The 20,421-nt window shown below is 40.3% G+C and overlaps 3 protein-coding genes across 8 annotated transcripts in view; 2 read left to right on the forward strand and 1 right to left on the reverse strand.

Moving 5' to 3' along the window:
- The first annotated feature begins 1,906 nt into the window (after nt 1-1,906).
- Nucleotides 1,907-3,002, forward strand: LOC115421169 (small integral membrane protein 29-like). Of its 2 annotated transcripts, none has more exons than XM_030136909.1 (5): nt 1,907-2,033; nt 2,213-2,457; nt 2,537-2,562; nt 2,641-2,749; nt 2,827-3,002. In XM_030136909.1, the coding sequence occupies exons 2-5, from the start codon at nt 2,311-2,313 to the stop codon at nt 2,878-2,880; spliced, it is 336 nt and encodes a 111-aa protein (XP_029992769.1). In that variant the 5' UTR covers nt 1,907-2,033; nt 2,213-2,310; the 3' UTR covers nt 2,881-3,002. The 2 variants fall into 2 exon arrangements, with proteins under 2 accessions (XP_029992769.1, XP_029992770.1); XM_030136910.1 differs by having other exon boundaries at nt 1,960-2,033; nt 2,178-2,457.
- A 3,146-nt stretch (nt 3,003-6,148) lies between these two features.
- On the forward strand, nt 6,149-6,523 carry bncr (bouncer). Its single transcript, XM_030135598.1, has one exon. It carries the CDS (start codon nt 6,149-6,151, stop codon nt 6,521-6,523), a length of 375 nt encoding a protein of 124 aa, XP_029991458.1.
- Nucleotides 6,524-7,240: 717 nt separating this feature from the next.
- reln (reelin) overlaps nt 7,241-20,421 on the reverse strand; it is a 109,850-nt gene continuing 96,669 nt past the window's right edge. The window contains exons 51-65 of one of the 5 annotated variants that reach the window (XM_030136423.1): nt 20,229-20,383; nt 18,736-18,950; nt 17,862-18,039; nt 17,594-17,769; nt 16,816-16,922; nt 16,445-16,687; nt 16,159-16,334; nt 15,967-16,040; nt 14,836-14,997; nt 14,557-14,714; nt 14,114-14,339; nt 13,740-13,937; nt 12,817-12,915; nt 10,917-10,922; nt 7,241-8,653 (exon numbers count right to left, since the gene is read on the reverse strand). In XM_030136423.1, the coding sequence (XP_029992283.1) occupies nt 8,557-8,653; nt 10,917-10,922; nt 12,817-12,915; nt 13,740-13,937; nt 14,114-14,339; nt 14,557-14,714; nt 14,836-14,997; nt 15,967-16,040; nt 16,159-16,334; nt 16,445-16,687; nt 16,816-16,922; nt 17,594-17,769; nt 17,862-18,039; nt 18,736-18,950; nt 20,229-20,383 (2,270 nt within the window). In that variant the 3' untranslated portion in view covers nt 7,241-8,556. Of the gene's footprint in view, nt 8,654-10,916; nt 11,044-12,816; nt 12,916-13,739; nt 13,938-14,113; nt 14,340-14,556; nt 14,715-14,835; nt 14,998-15,966; nt 16,041-16,158; nt 16,335-16,444; nt 16,688-16,815; nt 16,923-17,593; nt 17,770-17,861; nt 18,040-18,735; nt 18,951-20,228; nt 20,384-20,421 lie in introns of those variants that run through there. The other 4 variants (XM_030136424.1, XM_030136425.1, XM_030136426.1 and 1 more) reach the window with 4 other exon arrangements.

The following is a 20,421-nucleotide window of genomic DNA, read 5'->3' on the forward strand; positions in this document are numbered from 1 at the left end:
AGGTCCTTTATTTAGCTCTGAATGGTTTAGGACCAAAATACATCAGCGACCTCCTGACTCAATATGAACCCACCAGACCCCTCAGGTCAACTGGATCTGGTCTGTTGTCAGTTCCCAGAGTCAGAACCAGACATGGAGAAGCTGCGTTCAGCTTCTATGCTCCACATGTCTGGAACAAACTCCCAGAAAACCTCAGATCAGCTGAAACACTCAGTTTATTTAAATCCAGGTTAAAGACCCACTTGTTCTCAGCTTCATTTGAATAGCGTTTGTATTCTTTTAAGTTTAAAGGTTTTATCTGTTTGATCTGCTTATCTGTTTTATCTATTTACCAAATTTTGTTTTGATTTGTTTGTTTTTTCTTATGCCCATACTTTTTATTGCTTCTGCTGTAATGCTTTTAATGTTTTATGTAAAGCACTTTGAATTATCTTGTACATGAAATGTGCTATAGAAATAAACCTGCCTTGCCTTGATTTCATCTGATGCTGCCAAGTCATATCTACACTACATGATCTTTTCAAAAATCTGACTGTACCGAAACTAAACTTCCTAAAAACTGTACTCAAACCTGTAGTACAGCTTTATAAAAAAAACATCAAGGTGTTTGCAAAAATTCCCAGTTCACTCCATCACTGTACAATTCTTGGAAAATCCAATCTGCTGAGCTTTGAAAACTTCAAGTTTTTCAAACTCACCTGTTTTGTCTGTAAGTCCCTCCATGGCTTGGCCCCCCCAACCCCCGGAGGAATTTATTAGACGAAGAGACAATAACTTGAGTACAAGATCTGTCTCTAGAGAGGACTGTGAGATGCCATTCAGATGAACTAAAACAGGTCAAAACACCATCTCTGTTATAGGCAGTAGGAGCTGGAATAGTCTCCCAACGACTATTTACTGAAATCTCCACCTTTTCTACATTTAAAAAAAGAGCTAAAAAAAAAAAAAGGTTAAAATCTAATCAAACCTGTAAACATCTGTGTTGTCTGCTCAGCATTTCATTTCCATCTCAGTAGTTATTCTTCTTGGCAGTTTTATATTGTATTTATTGTATTAATAATGTATTGCATGATGTACACTTTTATATAGTAATGTGTTGTATACACTGTATTGTCTTGTTTGTATGTTTAGTCTGTTTTTTAAATGTTTAGGACTACAGATGGAAAATAGCTCCCAGCTAAATCCGATATATTTACACAAAGTCATGTTTTTATTTGTACTGAGTGTTCATTAATATGCACTGTCCTCATCAAATAAACAAATTAAAAAAAAAAAAAAACTAGTGTGATCCACTTTAGATCATATTGGTCTGAATATGGAACCTGAAATAAAAAGATTTTTAACACCATTGATTATTAATATATCAGTATAATTTCACAACTTCATCCCACGGGTTGGATTGGACCCTTTGAAGGGCCGGTTTTGGCCGATGGGCCATATGTTTGACACCTGTGCTTTTTCATTTGTGCTATGCCATCTTTATTTACTCACAACCAGTAACATATGTACTGATATTTACACATTTGAACAAATCTCACAAGTGTTCCCTTTATTATGACACCAGAATTATTCAAATATACCTTGTGTTTGCAGAGACAAACTCTTTTTTATTATGGGTATGTAATTTTGAAGCAGAGGCCAAAAAAATAGGTCTGTTTTGTAAAGGTTAATAAAACACCCAAACACACCATTTTCATTCATTGCATTATTTCCAGGACATTTTTGCTCCTGTGTGTGTGTTTTTTTTTGTTTTTTTTTTTTTGTGGGAAAAGTCTTTACAATTTCTCACCCATCTGTGTCAGGATATTTAAGATTACAGTTGGGGTTTTTCTTTGATTCTTTTTTTAGACTGCAAACATATATCCAGCTCAACCCATCTGGCGACATATCACACTCCACATCCACTCCTCACTCAGGAATGTCAGTGAGCAGGTTAAGGGAGGCTTGAGTTTCCGTACCTGTGCCTCCACCTGCGAACTGAAATGAAAGCAGGAAATCATTACTCGTCTACTCGGACAATCGCACATTGTAAGGTAAGATTCAATATATTTATTTACAGGAATTATTTGGAGATTTGAGCATCTTTTCCTTATGCTATTTCCTCACAACACTCAGCACCTGGACGCATTCACAGATTGACACTTGTTAACAGTGGGTTCTGTTCCTCTTCTCTGCAGTGATTACCTATATGTGATGTGTATTTGTGTTCCAGTGGTTGAGGATGGCTTTTCAGTGGAAATAACAGCAACAACAGTCCACTAAATGTATCACAAAGGTGTCAGCTGAGGTGCTCAAGAGCAGAGGGGTGGCATGAAGGAGGAGATGGAGCAGAAAGAAATGCATTTCAACCTCACAACTCCCCATACTCCACTCCCCATTCATACATCTGAATTCCGTGGTTATTACGTCGTCGTTCCTCTTGTGCTCCTCACACTGATTGGATGCATTGTTGTGATGGTAAGGACTTAAAATATTCAGATTTCGTTAACACTGCTCTGTAAAGACCACCGCATTCAGCCTTTGTTCTTCTTTTCAGGTTGTTTATATCAGGAGGAGATTGAGGTAAGTTAGTGGCTATGGTTTAGAACTTTCTATTTTTTGCTGAGTCAGAGTTACATTTTTTTTTTTTTTTAAATTCAGGTTAGATGACTTGCGACACAGGCTGATACCTCTGTACAACTACGACCCGGCAGAGGACCAAGACGACTGGTTGGATGCAAACAGGGGGGATGAGGAGAAGGAACTATCCGTAAGTAATCGCCTTAAACTCTTTATGTAGTGAAACTACAATTTCAGCTGATGTAGAACTGTCTGATGTTTTCACAGGAGCCCCTGTACAAATATGGAAACCTCTCCATTAACTCTCCATATGGGACATGAGCAGATATGTCCAATTAGGAGAAAAGAAAAGGACAGGACAGCACAGCACAAGACATGGATTAAAATGCTTCTTCTTTGATTTTAGATGACAAAACCGTGGTATTAAACATTTTGTATCAGCACAGATGGCTCAGTGTGTTTGCCTACCTCTATGTTGTACACACCTTTCACCAGTGCAGTGCAGCAGACAGCAGATGGCACTCCAAGTCCTGTTTTGGAATCAGCTGTGAAACATGATGCTCTTTCTGCAGGAAGAGGCAAAGTCTTGATATTTCTTGTAAGAACGTAAATCTGAAACCCCATATCAAAAGCTGTGTGTTCTACTGCTTGTAACACTTTTGAATGGCCTGGTTCTGTGTGTGTGTGTGAAATTATATCTGATCTGAGCTCAGTTTCAATGACGCACCTGTTTCTGCTTGGTAATCAGTAGCTTCAGTATTTTTTTTTTTTTCCTCTATAGTCCTCTGGTTGAAATAACTTCACATGATCAGGTTGTGTTTACATACACAAAGATGGGACCTCATAGAAACAGAAAGCAAAGGTGAAGATAATATACAATTATTTCCCTGCCCCCCCCAAGGGGAGGCAAAGGGTATTGTTTTTGGTTCAGTTTGTTTGTTAGCACTTTAGCAGCAAAACTACTGGTTGTATTAATACCAAATTGGGTTTATAGATTGCTAGTGACCTAGAATAGATCTGATTAAATTTTGGGAACAACAGGTCAAAGTTAAAATTTTCTATGAATTTTTACAATCTTTTTTTTCTCCATTTACTTATAATAGGTGGAATTTCAAATGTCTGTAGCAGCAAAGCTATTGATTGAATTCATACTAAATTGGGTTAATAGATTGCCAGTGACCCAGAATAGATGTCATTTCATTTTGGGAAAAGTAGGTAAATGTTCAAATTTTTAATGAATTTTTTTCAGTGTTTTTTACTCTCCCATTTGCTTATAATGGGTGAAATTTCAAATGGCTATAAAAACATCTATTTCGTTTCAATATACTTCGAACTTGGCACATATATAGAGGCAATTGATATACTGATATCAGCACATGCATAGACACAACATCAGCTGGATCGATGCCAAAATAAGCTATAATACATGCGAGGGGCGGAGTCTGTTGTACCTACTACTTTTTTAAGAGTATGTGAATATCTTAACTTCTGCTTTTAAAGGATATTTTGCATCTTTATATTAGTATCCATGTTTTGGGTCCATGCTGGTTCCTGTTGTCCGTCCTCATGGCCACAGCCTTAATGGTCCCGGCTGTGGGTGTGGACAGCCTGTTGTGTTACTACTGTCCACTGCAACACAAAGACAAGTCCTGCCCCAATATCACCAGCCAATGCCTGCCTGACCAGCGCTGCTCCATCTCCTGGGGATTCTACGGCTCCATCCACATTGTGTCAGCTCAGAGATGTGTGAACAAGCAACTCTGCGGCTCCAAGGAAAAAGTTTCTTACCGAGGAGTCAAGTATGACGTCAGACACAAGTGCTGCTGCAGAGACACCTGTAACACAGCCCCAAAGGTGAACATCACCACACTGAAGAAACTACTGAAGATGGTCAAGGCAGATTACTCTAAAGTCACAGCTGGTGTCTTTCAGGAACAGCCTTTTGACTCATGTGCAGATTAAATTCCATTAAGGACTTCCATAGTATCTGCTAAGAAACACAGAGAAGGCCTGTTAAACAATAAAGACCCAAACATCCACTGGCCACCAAAAGCATCTACTGACCTAAAATGTTTAACTGTTGCTCCACTAATCCTATCAATACATGTAAATAATTGGTGTAAAATGGTGTTTGTCATCTTTTCATGATCATCAGATTTGACCCATTTGGACGTTCAGAGGCTCCACAGTGAACGTGGAAACACCGTCATCTTCTACAACACTGATTCACCAGTAAAACTCATAGAGTTTGACACATATGACAGGTGATGGAGACACTTGGTTTATGTTCAGTTAATGATATATTTGCTGAAAAAGTCACTTTTACTTCAGTTTATTCTGCTTTGATGCAAAAATGTTTGAATTTACTCTGAGCTTTTATGAACATCTACTTGTTTGTTGAAATAAACACAGGAACATAGAGGATTTTCACTGAAAAAACTAAAAGTAGTGGATAATATTACAATAAATGGTGATAAATAATTTAGGAAAGGTTAAATAGAAAAAAAAAACACTTGGGAACTCCAATGTAAGTCACACTGGGTCTTTATGGGTTAAACAAAGGCACTTATCTGAGTCTCCTGAAGGTGTAAATGTATGTCGTTATGGGCTCATGCTGTGTGTGTTTTCAGACTACATATCTGCTCCACAGAGGAAAGGGTGGATCTGACAGTCTCCCTCCTGGTTTATTCTGAAAAGTAACAGTATATGATTCCTGTTTAATCCAATAAAAGAAGTAATGTGTAATTAGGATCCCCTTCTGGTGTAGTTCATTTGTGATTTTACTAACAGGTGTGTGGGGAGGTGTGGTCTGTGCTAAAGCTCTGGAGTCATTACTCACATCAGATCTGTTGGAGAAGCTCTGAAAACTTTAAATGTGCTTAACTGAGTCTTAAAATGTGCAGGTGAGTCAAAGAAACATAGTATTTGTGTTGTAAAACTGCATCTCTGTATAAGTTTGCTTCCAAACTCACTTAAACATAATGAAGGTGACCATCAGTCAACCATTACCACCTGTGAAAGTTCATTCAGAGCTCACTAGGTTTCTTTGGATTTAGAAAAATAAAAAGTGAATAAAGTCTAGACTCTGAAGTTGATTTAATATGTAAACTTTAGTTACAAACTAGTGTTTGGATAATGGTTGCACTTCTATATGTATTCTGTGGCAGTTCTGCAAAACCTGTGGGAAATGCATAGGTGAAATCACATGCAAACATCGGTTAAAATGTTGTTAAAAAGGCCAATTTTACAAGGTCAGAAGGACAGTGATGACAAGATCACGTTGCACTGAGGGAAATGTAGTGCTGAGTGCTTTGTCTGTACAAGTTATTTGCAATATCTTCCTCAGACCCAGAAAAGTAAAAGTTTAGTTTTTTTTAACATAAAATAATTGTCTTGATTGGAAACAGCATAACAGCAGTTTTTCAGATCTTTTTTTTTTTAACCCTTATCCCCTACAGAGGACCAAAGTGCATTGCTGGGTCTCAGGGAGATATGGAAAGTAGGTGATAAGATCTTAGCCCCCTGTTGAAGTAAAGAGTACTTTAATGTAAAGCCATGAACTGTTGTGCTTTTACGTTTCAGGCCCAACATGTTGCATGTTTCTGTGCTGTGGATCTACCTCCTGCTGCCTTCACTGCTCTGTGAGAACCTGCTTTGTTACTACAGTCCAGTCCTGGAGAAAGAATTAGAGGGGACGTTGTTTGAGCCCATTTTGACAGAGTGTCCTCCTGAGGAGGTGTGCTACAAGGCAGAAGGTCTCTACGGTAACTTCAGTGCCCTGTTGGCTCGGGGCTGCATGCCAAGGAGGGAATGTGGCCAGGTGGATAAAGTCAGAGTCAAAGGAGTCATCTACACCATGCACAGGACTTGCTGTGATTCGCCTCACTGCAACATCTGTACGGGCATCACAGTCACATCTGCTCTACTGTTCATCACCGTAGCAGTGACGGTGGGGATCATGTGACCTCAGACTAATGCACAGCATTCAGTCATGATCAGGGATTTTTATCAAGTCAACACCAAGTGTTCAGCTGTGGTTGGCACATCAGCAGCCTCAGTGTGAAGTAACGCTGATGGCCTTTAAACTGTGGTGACTGCCCAGTCTGAAGACACTGAGGTGTGCACCAACAGGAGCGCAGAGATTTTAGAAATGTATTTTTAGCATCTAAGCTGGAAATGAGCTTTTGTATTTAATAAAATTTTTATAAATCCCTTTCATTAACTTTTTTTTTTTCTCATAAGCACATTAAGTCATAGAGTAGTCTACATATCAACAAATGATAGTTCCTTTCACAAAAAATGTCAGTAACTTGAACAAGCATAAACCTGAAATATCTTGAGAAGTGCAGTTTTAACAATATAATGCCTGTTAATGTTTTGTGCCTTTGTAGATAGACTATGATCTGTAAGTTGTAATCCACATGTGTAAAGAATAATTTTACTGGTCTGGCCTGTTCGAGATCATATTGGGCGGTTAAAACGAAATTAGTTTGACACCACTGGTCTATATATTCAATCACCCAAAGGTGCATCAACTGCGTTTTTATGAAGTTAAATCGTCCCGAGTACAGCTTTTAAGCAGACATGATAGAAAGTGAATTAAGGAACAAAATCTCATTGAAATCTCCGCTGATCAGGGTTAAACAAGTGAAAGAACACAGGGGAAACGACATGTACAGTATGAGGTTTGGACAGTTCTTTATTTCCCTTTTATAAGGCTGCTGGGTCTCCCCATAGTGGATATACATATATATACAGGAGATTGCTATACTGGAGTTACACTGAGGGCAGAGGGTCCATATTACACAGACTTCAAAAAACAACACTAATAGAGCCTCACCTCCAGGTATCAGAAATCAGCAGAGAGAGAGAGAGATAGAGGGGTTTGGGTGGGGGGGAAACAGCACAAGAGAAGAGGGAAGAGGGAGATGATGCAGTCTGAGAGCCTGACTCGACTGCCTAATAACTTAACACTAGAAAATAACATACAGATTTCACGCACAGTGCATCTTAAATAGGTTACGTGAAGAACCATTTACCATAAATATCTGTATTTTCGGGAACCAACATATATAAAAAATGATAAAAAAAACAAAAAAACAAAAAAAAAACAAAAAACATTGTTCAGTCTTTAATTTTTTTCTTCTTTTCTCTTTTCCCCATCGTGCAAATCGTTCTTTCGTTCCTTCTTGCTGTGGAGGCGAGGCTTGCTCCGCCTTGCCCACTTCCATTCCAGTTAAACGAGGAAAAGGAAACAGAACCCAGCACCCCCCTCCCCTCCTCCCGTAAAAGCATATGAATTAGTAGAAAACGAACAAACAAATGAACAGAACACCACAGTCAACTCATCACAAAAAGAACCCACAGACACACAGAACAGCAAGAACACAGTATTCTTTTTTTTCCTTTTTTTTTTATGTAGCTTCATCACCGTTATTCCTCTTAATGGTCAGTATCGTCGTTATGGTCTTTCTCCTGGCGTACTGGTGGGCGGCAGTGGAGTGGTCCTCCCCCGGTGGCTCAGTGGAATTGGGAGGCGGCTCTCCAATTGGCTGGTCAGTTCAGCAGTAATATTTTATCTCTCAATTTCACAGTGTGGTAGGAACAGGTGGGAGGGGGAGGGGTTTGGGGAGGTAAGCCAGAGGGAGGGGATTTGCAGTGGGAACAGGACTTAGAGGAACCACAGCAACAATTAGAAAACAACAGGAAACCCCGACCGTCCATGGAAAAAGTAAACAAAATGGTCGCTTCACTCCTTCTTTCTGAGTTTCAATCCCACCGACCCGTGTGGTTGGGATGGCCGTAAATGGCTGGTAAACTGATTGGATGGTCCGTGTTTTGTGGCGGAGGGTAGGCAGACAGAGACGGGTAAGGCTGACTGGAACCCGCTGGTGGACGGGACTCGACAGGGTGATATGTCGTCAGGAGAAAAAAGTATGCACGTGGCGGGTCGATGTGTGATTGGCAGGTCAGAGGGCGAATCCCTTCTTGGTGGGTTCAGGCACGCTGTCGCAGAGCCCGCCTCTTGCGGCTGTAGTAGTGACGCACGCCGGTCTGTCTGGCAAAGTTCATCATGTAGTTTTGTTTACGGGTGCTGCAGGGACACAAAGACAGTGAAAGTGGGGAGGGGGGTGGAATAGTATGAACGTTAGTGACCGAGTCAGAGGTACTGAAAATACACGCAGCCTCGTGCACACACTTTCATTCATGCAGCCAAATACACTGATGGTAAAATGCAGCTTCTGTTCACTCTCACAACCAGGGTCATGCGGGCGTTTCTAATCAGCCATAACCTCAAACACTCAACAGCTGTATGGGTCTCATGGCTCGGAGAATGGGTGTTTCTACTTGACACGACTGAGTTTCTACGTGTTCTGCACAAATGAGAGGCAGCTAGACAGTGAACATGGCAGCAGAACTAACTACATGTATCCAAATGTTACAGGACAAGACATGGGACATGAAGTTTACAAACACACTACCACAGATACTAGGGGAGAACTCTGACACTGAGTGTTTGAGGTCAGAGTTTTTGTCATCACTGGAAAAAATGTAAAGAAATATAACTAAACCAAAGCCATAAAAGTGCAGGGGTGTGAGCAGAGGAGGGGTGGTTTTGAAACTAAAAGACACAGAGAAAAGCTGCGGAAGGTCGCTCTTGCTTAGCCTGTTCATTGCCTCTTCCATCCAGCAGGGCGGTGCCAGTGAGCCAGGAGTGCAGCCAGGGCAGGCAGGGGGCCTCTGCGAAGCGAGGGGGTTCAGGAGGGGGTGGGGAAGGGGAAGGGAATGGAGTGTGTGTGTGATGGTGGATGCAGTGAAGGTGGAAGTGTGAAGCCAAATGCGAAGGAAAGCTGCATGTTCTTAACTCAGTGTGTGTGAGTGTGTGTGTGTGTGTGTGTGTGTGTGTGTGTGTGAGTGTTTGTGCACACTTTTGTGTTTCTGACTTTTGGTCAGAAAGCAGAGGACGGTGAGGAGGAGGAAGCTCCTGGCTCAGATTCATGTTGTTGTCCACGGACAGACAGACAGCCATGAGTGGAAAAGGGATGGAGAGCTGTTGGAAGAGTCACCCATAAAGCCATGCAAGGAACTGGATGGAGGAGGTTAGCTGGATGAAACTCTCCAGACGAGTGTGTCTTCATTTGGAAATAATGATGCAACAAGCATTGCAGCTGATGTTGATGCATGGATGAAAACAAGGTCTTGCTCGTGCTTTGGCTTGAGCTGCATAAATGCTGGAACCAAAAGTAGTCATGTTTTTCAGCTAGGATCCTTTATGTATGCTGTCTTGTTAATTTGCAGCCTGTAGTAGAGGTAGTAGCAAGCACAAAACAAACAGATACAGGTATAGTGATGGATTACATCACACATATACACACAAACACAGCACTACTGACAGTATATATACGGTATTACATTCAAAGTGCCTCATGTTGTATTTATCTAGACCGTCCATTCCCAAGAACTAGGAACGGATTTTGACCAGGGTGCCAAGATAGATCAAATTTCAATGTCAAAAAAAACCAAAATAAATAATTTTCAAGTAGATGCTTACTTTTAATTGCACTAGCTCTTGTTTTGGTCATTTGAATTTTACATTAAATACATACATACATTTACATTAAAAAGCTAGTGTATTCTGTTTATTTAATTACCTAAACTAATTTATTCAGTCATTCATCTATTTTGCCTGTTAGAAAATTGTGATTTATCAACAAAAAGGTGCAGAGATAGAGGTAAAAATATTCATTTATGGAGCATTTTGCTCTTCTCACAATTTATAAGATGTATTTATCTATTTTTTATTGATGTGGTTGTTTGGGGTTTATTCTACTTTTGTAGAAAGTACTTCGTAAGGTTGGTATAGAAAAATGCTATACAGTATAAATAAGGCATTTCTAGCTTAATGTTACGTATTGGGTTTGTTTTTTAAGTGTGACCCCTGGAAAACACTCATCTTGACATTCAATATCAATATGATAAAATTCTTCTCATTTATAGACATTACGTTGAACCTCTTGAAATCGATGAAAAAAAATGTAAGTAAACTACTCCATCCATCCACTGCGTTGTCAGGGCTGTTTTTTCTGCTTTTGTGTTGAGAGCTGTCTGTTAACGTGTGTGGGATCATTTTGTCAGTGAGCCTCCACCTGGACGCTGTGAGTGGCTGGTCTGCTTGTTGACCTGCCTGGTGCTTTAAAATTAAGGCGAGGGCATGGAGATGACTGAGGTGATGTTGAGGAAGGCTTGGTGTCAAGTGAAGATGAGGAAGGTGTGATCAGTGTAACGCGGAGAAAAAAAGGGTCGGAAGGGGGAGGATGAGGGAGGGGGCTGCATTCAGGAAGAGGCGGAGAACTTACCTGACACTACAGCCATGCCAGAGGGAGCAGAATACAGAAGAGAGCAGAGGTTAGAGCGCGAGAGGGGAGAGGCAGGAGGAGGGGACTGCTGTCTCGCAGAAAGGTCTGGGGGGGTAGGAGCCCCGGCCTGGGGAGCCGGGGGCCCAAAGCAGGGACAAGGGAGAAGAGAGGAGAGGCAGAGAGAGTCAGAGGTTTAAAGAAGATGGAAGAAATCATATGACAGAAGAATGGAGAGCAGAAGAGATGTAGAAAGCAGTAGTGAACAAGAGACAGCAAACAAAGATGAAGGGAAAGAAAGAAAGGTCAGAGAGCAAGATATACAGCAGTAATCCATCCGATGTATCCCAGAGTGGGAGGAGAAACAGAGAAAGAGGAAAAGAAGGCGGTTGGAAGGAAGAAAAAGGGAAGGAAGTTAGGAAAAAGGAGGAGGAGGAGTAGGAGTACGTGGAGGGTAGTTGGTAGGATACGATGTGGTACAAGCAGAGGAGTGAGCATGACCACAGGATCAAACACATTAAGCAGCAGGGAGGAAAGAGCGGGCAGCAGGAGGAGGAGCAAAGGAAGAATGTGTGAAGGAGTGGAGGAGTGGTGAACAGAGAGAAATAAACAACAGAGCACAGTGTGAGGATCATGGTCACTCTTTTCAGCAGACACTGTTGAAAACCGTGCGAGTGCAAGGGAGGGAGTGGGACAGGTCATGGCCACGTTGACCAGGGACAGCTCAGGTTAGGCGTATCTTTATATGTATATGTTTATGTGTGTGTGTGTGTGTGTGTGCAACTTTACATATTTGAGTGCCTTACATTATGCAGCATTTGAAATGCATTGGGTAAACACTGAATGAACAACCAGCACCTGCAGTACAGGGAACATTGCTCTGATACCCACAGCGACATGCAGACAATGCATTCAAAACGCTTTATGCAACTGTCAGGTTGGGAATATGCTAGTTGAGTATTGACCATGTACATTATATCTTCAGTGCCCTGCAGAATCTTTAGTTTCAACATTTTAAGCCTTTCAGTTTGAGAGTGTTTACTTGTCCTAGCTGCACACATACATAGTGCTATTAAAATGCTAAAGCAGAGAGACAGAAAGAGAGTCATTCACAAATTAGTGAACAAGTGCAGGCTATCTGGAAGTTCCACCATGACAAATTAGGGAATGATCTTTACAATTTTAAATTCCTAGCAGAACAAATGCTGGGTCACATTTGTGCATGAAAATGTGAAAATATAAACAAAACAAATCAGTAATACTTTGGATCTCTCTGAGTTGTCACAAAACCTTTACAATTTCCAGAGTTTGTTCGGTGTTTATACAGTAATGGATTTGGGTAAATTGTTATATTTACAGTGTTATCTGCTTAAAATCTCAGCTTCAACAAAAAAAATGATTTTCTCTAAAACAAAGCCAAATATATCACTTCAGTTGACTTATGTAAGTGTCTCTAAGTCCAATTAAGGTTGAAGTATCACATGCTCAAAGATGCTGTAGGACTTTCTGAAACTGCAGACATACATAAATCCTTGACAAGCTGTGAATCTTAGAGATGCATGGGTTCTACAAGACACTGAAAATATGATGGTTTGACAGCAGGAGTTGATCTGTTGTACACAGAACAGCCAACCACAGACAGAACCCTTCACAGCAAAGCACACTGCAGTCATTTTTCTTCTCTGCTTGCCTGACACCAAAAGCCGTGATGAGCATGTGAAACAGCTGTCCGCTGAGCGTTAGCAGCACACGCGTACATGTGCTGATGTGCATTTCCCTGTGTTTGTGTGACAAGGGACGCCCGTTTTTATGGGTTAAGTCGAGGTATAGACAGGGGCAGATCGGGGCTTTGTTGGGGGCCAGTCTGGGGGGCCTGGGACCGGCTGGGAAATTGGGTACTCACAGAACTACTTCCACATGGTCCAATGCCCACTGGTCATGTCCTGCACCGTCGTGGCGCGGCTGCCACCATCGCAGCATCACCCCTTTGACCCGTGCCTCTCTGGATATTCAAAGAAAACGTTGAATGTTGAGTGAGGATCAGGACTTCCATCATTCATATCAGACTAATGGTGTTTATAACAGATATACACCTTTCCAAGTCTATTGTGTGTTAACCCCCTTAATGGCTAATGAATAATATGCTAATGTTTCATAGGTTTATTATGAGTCACTAGAAAGCATTTGGGTGAACAGATTATTATCTCTTTGTAATTTTTTTGTCATTTTATTCAACTTTTCCAAAAGTACTTTACTACTTTCTTGCAATAGCAGGAAAAGTCATAATATCACACACTAAATAAGATGAATTCAATGTATTTATATTAAATTGTGCAGCAAAATGATCCTTGTCAATGCTTTATGATGCATATGCAAATGTTTTGGATTCATTTTACTGCTGCATTAATGTGTATGGTGCATTTTATTCAGACCTTTAAGGTGTTTTAACTGCTTCATACACTGGTGGGTGGTTAAAAATTAACAGCAACACATACTGTTAAGATCATCTTTAAAGCATTTTAAAGCATCTGGGAGGTGGTAGAGTGGAAGAAAAAGCTGCATAAAGTAATAAAATGGAAATCCAAGTACCAGTAAGTAAAAGTAAAATAAATACATTGTGCCACTGCTTTCTAGAAAAAGGTATCACAATCAAAGTCAGTTTATTAACAATGTATTACTACTTAAAGTGGAAATTTGATAGAATGTTCCAAAAACAGTCATATTTATTATGTGAATTATTAGAATTGGAAATGATGTCTTTGTTCATATAAAGGCTGCTTTGTCAGAGTGATAAGATGAGTGTGTCTGAGTGTTCATGTCACTCACAGGGGGATGTTGTAGGAGACTCTCTGGGCCTTTATGAAGTCTTTAGGCTGGTGCTGCGCGATTACATGCCAGCTGACTCCATTGTTGACACTGTATTGCAACAGCACAGCTCGATCCACTGTGTCAGCCTGGTCCAGAGCTATGTTACAACTCTCTGTCTGTGCCACGCTGCCAATTTGCAGCACAAACATGATCTTACTGTAGAACGAAAAAGAGAAAAATATTACAGAAGGGAAGTCATACTGGTTGCTATTAAAAACTGCCTAAGCTATTTTAAAGGTGGAAGGATGAAAACTGCAAAATTTTTATTTTATTTTTTTTTAATTTTGGTAGGAGTATGTAGTTAAAGTGGTTCATATATGTTTTGGTAGTACCTGTACCTGGCTCTAGTGAGGTCCAGCGGTTTTGTAACTGCCTGCCTCATCTTACAGCCATTAAAGTAGAGTGAGTCTCCATGGGCATGTGGTGACAGCTGCCCACATCCACTGCCCACTCCTCCACCTTGGATCAGCTGCCAGCTCTCCTGAGACACGCTGCCGGACTCAAAATTGTCCTTGATGGAGCTGGGTAGGTCACTGCTGGAGAGGGAGCAGTCATCACCTGTTCAGATGTAATGAAAGGGAAAAAGAAGAAGAAGAAGTAAGAGGCTGATGAAACTGGGAGAAAAGATTGCAGACTTACTGGTGGTGGCAGAAAGTTTTCAGAAAATCTATCAAGGAGTTTCAACAGCAAAGGTACCAAACAGCACAGTATCCAGTAAAATAGGACATTTTCAGTGTATGTAATATTTGGATATAATTGGCTGTTTGTGGCCCACCATGATGTCCTTCATCACAGATGCAGACCACTCCGCTGGTGCAGTAGCCATGGCCGCTGCAGAGCCCTGGGCAGGCCTCTCCAATATAAACATGGTCCACTCCCCAGCTCTGCCGTTCTCCTGTGCCCTCCTTTTGAATCCAGCGGAACTGGGTGGCCCTGGAAACATACGACGAATCACAAAAGATTAACATGTCCTTCCATTTCTTTACTCTGATAATGTGTCAGCATAGACATTCACAAAAAACAGCAATTAGCACAGAATTATAGGGGCTCCTACCCTGAAGAGACGTGGTCTGGCAGCTGGACGGTGACCCTGGTCCATGTTGAACTGTTGACTGGACTATAAATTGTAGATTCATGGAACTGGAAAGGAGAGCAGCCCACGTTGTTGACTGAGGAGGGGAGGCATTCAGACTGTACCAGCTGCCACGAGTCAGACCTGAAAGAGGAGAGAGTGACATAAGATGAAACCAATTAAATCATAGGCATTTTTGTTTTTTGACAGTAAGATTTCTTTATATATATATATATATATATATATATATATATATATATATATATATATATATATATATACACACACACACACACACACACACACACATATATATATATATATATATATATATATATATATATATATATATATATATATATGTATATATATGTACAGGGTGGGGAAGCAAAATTTACAATGAACATTTAGTTGTTTTTTCTCAGCAGGCACTACGTCAATTGTTTTGAAACCAAACATATATTGATGTCATAATCATACCTAACACTATTATCCATACCTTTTCAGAAACTTTTGCCCATATGACTAATCAGGAAAGCAAACGTCAAAGAGTGTGTGATTTGCTGAATGCACTCGTCACACCAAAGGAGATTTCAAAAATAGTTGGAGTGTCCATAAAGACTGTTTATAATGTAAAGAAGAGAATGACTATGAGCAAAACTATTAGGAGAAAGTCTGGAAGATACTATTAAAGAAGAATGGGAGAAGTTGTCACCCGAATATTTGAGGAACACTTGCGCAAGTTTCAGGAAGCGTGTGAAGGCAGTTATTGAGAAAGAAGGAGGACACATAGAATAAAAACATTTTCTATTATGTACATTTTCTTGTGGCAAATAAATTCTCATGACTTTCAATAAACTAATTGGTCATACACTGTCTTTCAATCCCTGCCTCAAAATATTGTAAATTTTCCTTCCCCACCCTGTATATATATATATATATATATATATATATATATATATATATATATATATATATATATATATATATATATATATATATATATATGTGTGTGTGTGTGTGTGTGTGTGTGTGTGTGTGTGTGTATATATATATATATATATATATATATATATATATATATATTTATTTATTTATTTATTTATTTTTCACCTTGCATCCTTCCTGTACTGCAGCAGGACAGAATGATGGTCTTCACAAGTGTCTGCCTCACAACCAACAACAATCTGCAGAAGTGTGACAAATATAAGGTAGTGAATGCATAGAACACAAGTAGAGATAAATAGTTCAGGATTAACAGGTGTTGATATACAGCAGCTGTGTGGTTCTCTATCAATGCTGTACCTTGAACTGTAAAATATAACCAGGCTGTACTATGAGTTCTCGTGTGGCCAGGATGTTGTGTGTCCTGTCTTGGTTCTTGTTGGGCCAATAGAGGTGGAAAGATGGATTTCCACAGAAGCCAGCTGTGCGCACAGCATTAGGATAAAAACTCCAACTTTCCTCATGAGAAACACCCTCTAACAAATTCAAAAAGAGAAGAGGATGAGGAGTCATTTCCAGATTAGGAATTTATCTGTCATGACAAGTGTGTTGTTGCTTCTAATCACATTAACATGTACAAACTCACCATCATCAAATGTGTCAAGCAGTGTGGATGGATTGATGTCCGACCCACCCACCAAGATGTTGTCTATGGCCCACTGTGCTCTTTCTAGACTCGGGGTGGCCAAACCGGAGGAAACTGTAAATGGCTGCCACCAGCGCAGGCGAGTGGCATTTGTCAATGCTCCCTCTGGGAGGACAATATAATCTCTCCTCACTGACACATATTTGAGATAATCCATCTCATGCAGCAGAGTCCAGGACACACCTGAGGAACAGAGACAGAGACAGACAAACAGTATGAGAAACACAGAAAAGATCAAGGAAAGGATATTATACATGATGCAAAGGCTGAAATGCACAATACAACATATAGCATCTATGTTGTGACTTCACCTCCATCAGTAGAATAGTCCAGGAGCACGCCCTCTTTACGACAAGTTGGACGGTGACACATGGTCATGTTATCCTCACTTCCGATCCGCGCCCAGTACTCCACAAACCTGTCAAAAACACACAACTCATTATACAACTAAACTAGGACAACTCTTAAACATAGATACAGTATAATGTATTAAAGAGGTAAATAAATATTAAGAAACTTGATTAATGCAATATGTTTTGTGACAATATTGTTTCTAACTTTTGCTATTCATAATTAATAGTTTACATGTTATCCACATTGAGTACGGTTGTATATACTTTGTATTACAAATTTTTAATTACATTTTGTATGATATCATTTCCAATTATATCAAAACTATATTGTATGATATTCGACAAAAGTGTTCTCTATTTTATATTATCTTGCATCTGATTGTTGCTACTTGTCCAAGTTCTCACTGTAATTCAGAACTGTTAAATAAATATACAAACAGTTCCAGCAGATAGTGGTTCAGTTCGTGCTGTCTTCTATTTCTTACTTGTCATATTCTTTTTAAGAGTAATAATGGTAAAAGTCAACATGAAGTTGTCTGTTGTTCTGTCATTTCTGAAAATAAGCAAAAAAAACCCTGAGGATTTTTTTTAAACTTTTAATTGTTACGGTGCTGTGTTATTAAGACTGTGCTGACATTTGTAAAATTACACACTATTATTATTATCATCTTGCTTCCTATGTAGCCTGTATAATGATGTACTGTATCATATTTGCAGATTCTTTTTGAGTACTGACTTGGCTCCACGCAGGTCCAGGTCAGCAGTGACAGCCTGTCTGGCATCTGCCCCTCCAAAATATAAAGCTGTCCCCTCGACCAAGACACCACAGTCTGTGCAGGGTCTACCACCCTCCAACACCTGCCACTGAGGGCCTGCAGACCCTTCCCAGTCAAAACGCTCCTTCAGGGAAGCCTGTTGGGGGAAAGAAACAAGACTCAAACAGAAACATTCCCTTCATCATGATCCTAGTTTGTGTTTTACATGTGAAAATTCAACAAGTGTACCTTTAGAGCAGTGCTGGCATAGCAGTTTGGTCCAGTGAATCCTGGATCGCATAGACAGCGCTGATCCAGGCAGTCCCCATGACCCCCACAGTGGCTGTCACATGCTGGACCAATGTAAAAGTTCTCCACACCCCACTGAATGTCTGAGTGCTGCTGGTAAAACCGGAACCGTACTGCACTGAGAAGATTAAAAAAAAAAAAAGAGACTCAAATTAAAATATACAACTTTCATTAATTATATCAAATATCACAACAGTTCAATCTAGGACTGCACGATATTGGAAAAAACTGACATTGTGATTTTTTTTTGTAACTCTGCGATGTATATTGTCAGATGAAAAAATACTCAGGAGGATATAATAGCTGTGTGGTGCCGACGTAAATGGTCAAATAAATTAGTTGTGTTTCCTCTTGTTGTGGCGACAGCTGGAAGGCACTTCTTGTAGCTGAAATAATTCCAGATAACTGGCGTTGGCTTTATTTTTGGCTCCAAGTCTTTGTTTTCGGTGCTTTTCTCTTGTTCATTGCTCATTTTTCAATCTTGTTACCAGTGACTCATTCCATGTGCAGGGGCGTGGTCTGATTCAGCAAACTGATTAAGAACGATTGTGATTGGCGGATTATTGTGTGCAGTGTGTGTCAGGTACCCAGGTTTAAATTAGATGAGAACAGGTTGAGTTCATTTGCCTCCTACATTTCAGGACCTGTGATATGACTATTGCGCACACGTACATCACGATGGCGATGCTCAAACGAAATATTGTGCAGCTCTAGTTCAATCCATCAGCAATTTACTTGACAGGCAATAATAGTATCAGTAAATACGATATACTGTGAGTGTCCAAAAGCATCTGCAGGTTTAAGGTTGCCTTACGTGTCAGCGAGACTGTCAGGAAGCAGATAGACTGCTCGCTTCCATCCGTCAGCAGGGAAGAAGACTGACGGCTGGGAGACCTGACCTCCACAGCGTGGGTCAGCTGGTAGACACTGGGGCACCAGGTACTTCCACGTCACTCCAAAGTCTACTGAGTACTGAACATGAACCTGTCGGTCTGCGTGACGCTCCGGTAAGCTGCATCCAACTGCAATCTGAAAGAACACATATTACTATGAGTATTTAAACAGCATAGCGTAGGGCATTAACTGAAAAGTCGGTTTGTCAACGCGTCGACATCTGTGGCACAAGTCGATGTTACTTTGGAGGAGTCGACTAATCGTGTGTTATTCTCTCTCTCCCTTCTATCATCTGACAGTGCAAGCCGTCATTCAGCGCATGTCGATGCTCTCACCTTTATACATGAAAACATGGAGCGCAGTAAGCGCAGTGAGCGCAATGAGCGGTAGTGATGCACGGCTCAGCGGACCCAGGTCAGATTGGTGCGGGTCCAAAAAATGTCACTTTATTTGCAGGGCAAGTCAAAAAATTCCACAAAGCAGGTTAAAAAAAAAAAAAAACACCCGTGCATCACTAGCTCAAGGCCAAGACTTAAGGAAGAAGACGACTCAGAGTAGGAACTAAATTGACTGTGATCTAGAAAAACTATGGTCTACGTAATGTTCTGTGAACCATGTAAGCACCACCAATATTGAATACTCATTTGAACAGCCAGTGTATTTGGATTATTCTGTTCATTTATTTCATGAAGACAATGCACTCTTTTCTCTAACATGCTGTGTGTCTTGGCTGCTGCGGTCTTAATCTTTTCCCACTTTATGTTGTTCACTTAAATTTAAAAGAAAATTCAAGGTGTTAACCTATGTTTTGTTTTGGTTAAATGTCTGAGAAGGACTGTTGATGCTTGTGTCTTTCCAGTTTTTATTCTGCTCTTTACTGTACATTCATGTTCCAGTGAATGTTAGAACAAGTTGCTCATTGTTGAACAGCTGTGTGTCTGTGTTGTTCCTCCGCTGTCAATGTGATGACATCATCACATGACAAGTCAACTCGACTTCGACTTTATTGACAAATAAGTTGATCTGAAAAAATCTGGAGTCACTAATGCCCTAGTATAGCGTATTAAGTGCAGTACTTCTGGTGTAAACTCAAAAAGTGAACTATCCTCTTGAGACCCAGGAAAGTAAAAGTTTTGGCTTTTTTATGTTAAATGAATGCCTTGATTGGAAACAGCAGGATGTAACAGTTTCTTTCAGATACATTTTTTATTTTTTTATGGAAAGTCCTTTGCAGAGGACAGTGTTTTTTCATTTGTTATTTTTTAAGTAAAGCTGTGAAACTCATGTCCCCTACAGAGGACAAAAATGCATTGCTGGGTCTCAGGAGGGTTTGTTGAGATTATTTTTGTTCACAAAAATTCACTGCACCATACAAACAAATGTTCAGAATTCCCACATTAGCTCAGTATTTACCTTGAACTGCATGACCCAACCCTTATCAGGAATAATATCGTGTGTGACAGCGTACACCTCTCTTCCGTCATCGTTGCCGCAAACCATCACTCCATCAGGAGAGCTGCAGAATCGCTGAACGGAGCAGTCCTCTGAGAACAACCAATGGTCGCTCACTGTAAGTAAAGAAAGGCAGAGAAGGAGATGCAAAGGT

This window comes from Sphaeramia orbicularis, chromosome 6, assembly GCF_902148855.1.
Source record: "Sphaeramia orbicularis chromosome 6, fSphaOr1.1, whole genome shotgun sequence".
Classification (NCBI taxonomy): Eukaryota; Metazoa; Chordata; class Actinopteri; order Kurtiformes; family Apogonidae; genus Sphaeramia; species Sphaeramia orbicularis.

Excerpts from the sequence above, each read along its gene's own strand:
- bncr (XM_030135598.1), top strand. The coding sequence starts at position 6,149 with ATGTTGCATGTTTCTGTGCTGTGGATCTACCTCCTGCTGCCTTCACTG.
- LOC115421169 (XM_030136909.1), top strand. The coding sequence starts at position 2,311 with ATGAAGGAGGAGATGGAGCAGAAAGAAATGCATTTCAACCTCACAACT. Across the intron at positions 2,458-2,536 it reads TTGGATGCATTGTTGTGATG|GTTGTTTATATCAGGAGGAG; the intron begins GTAAGGACTTAA and ends TCTTCTTTTCAG. Across the intron at positions 2,750-2,826 it reads ATGAGGAGAAGGAACTATCC|GAGCCCCTGTACAAATATGG; the intron begins GTAAGTAATCGC and ends ATGTTTTCACAG.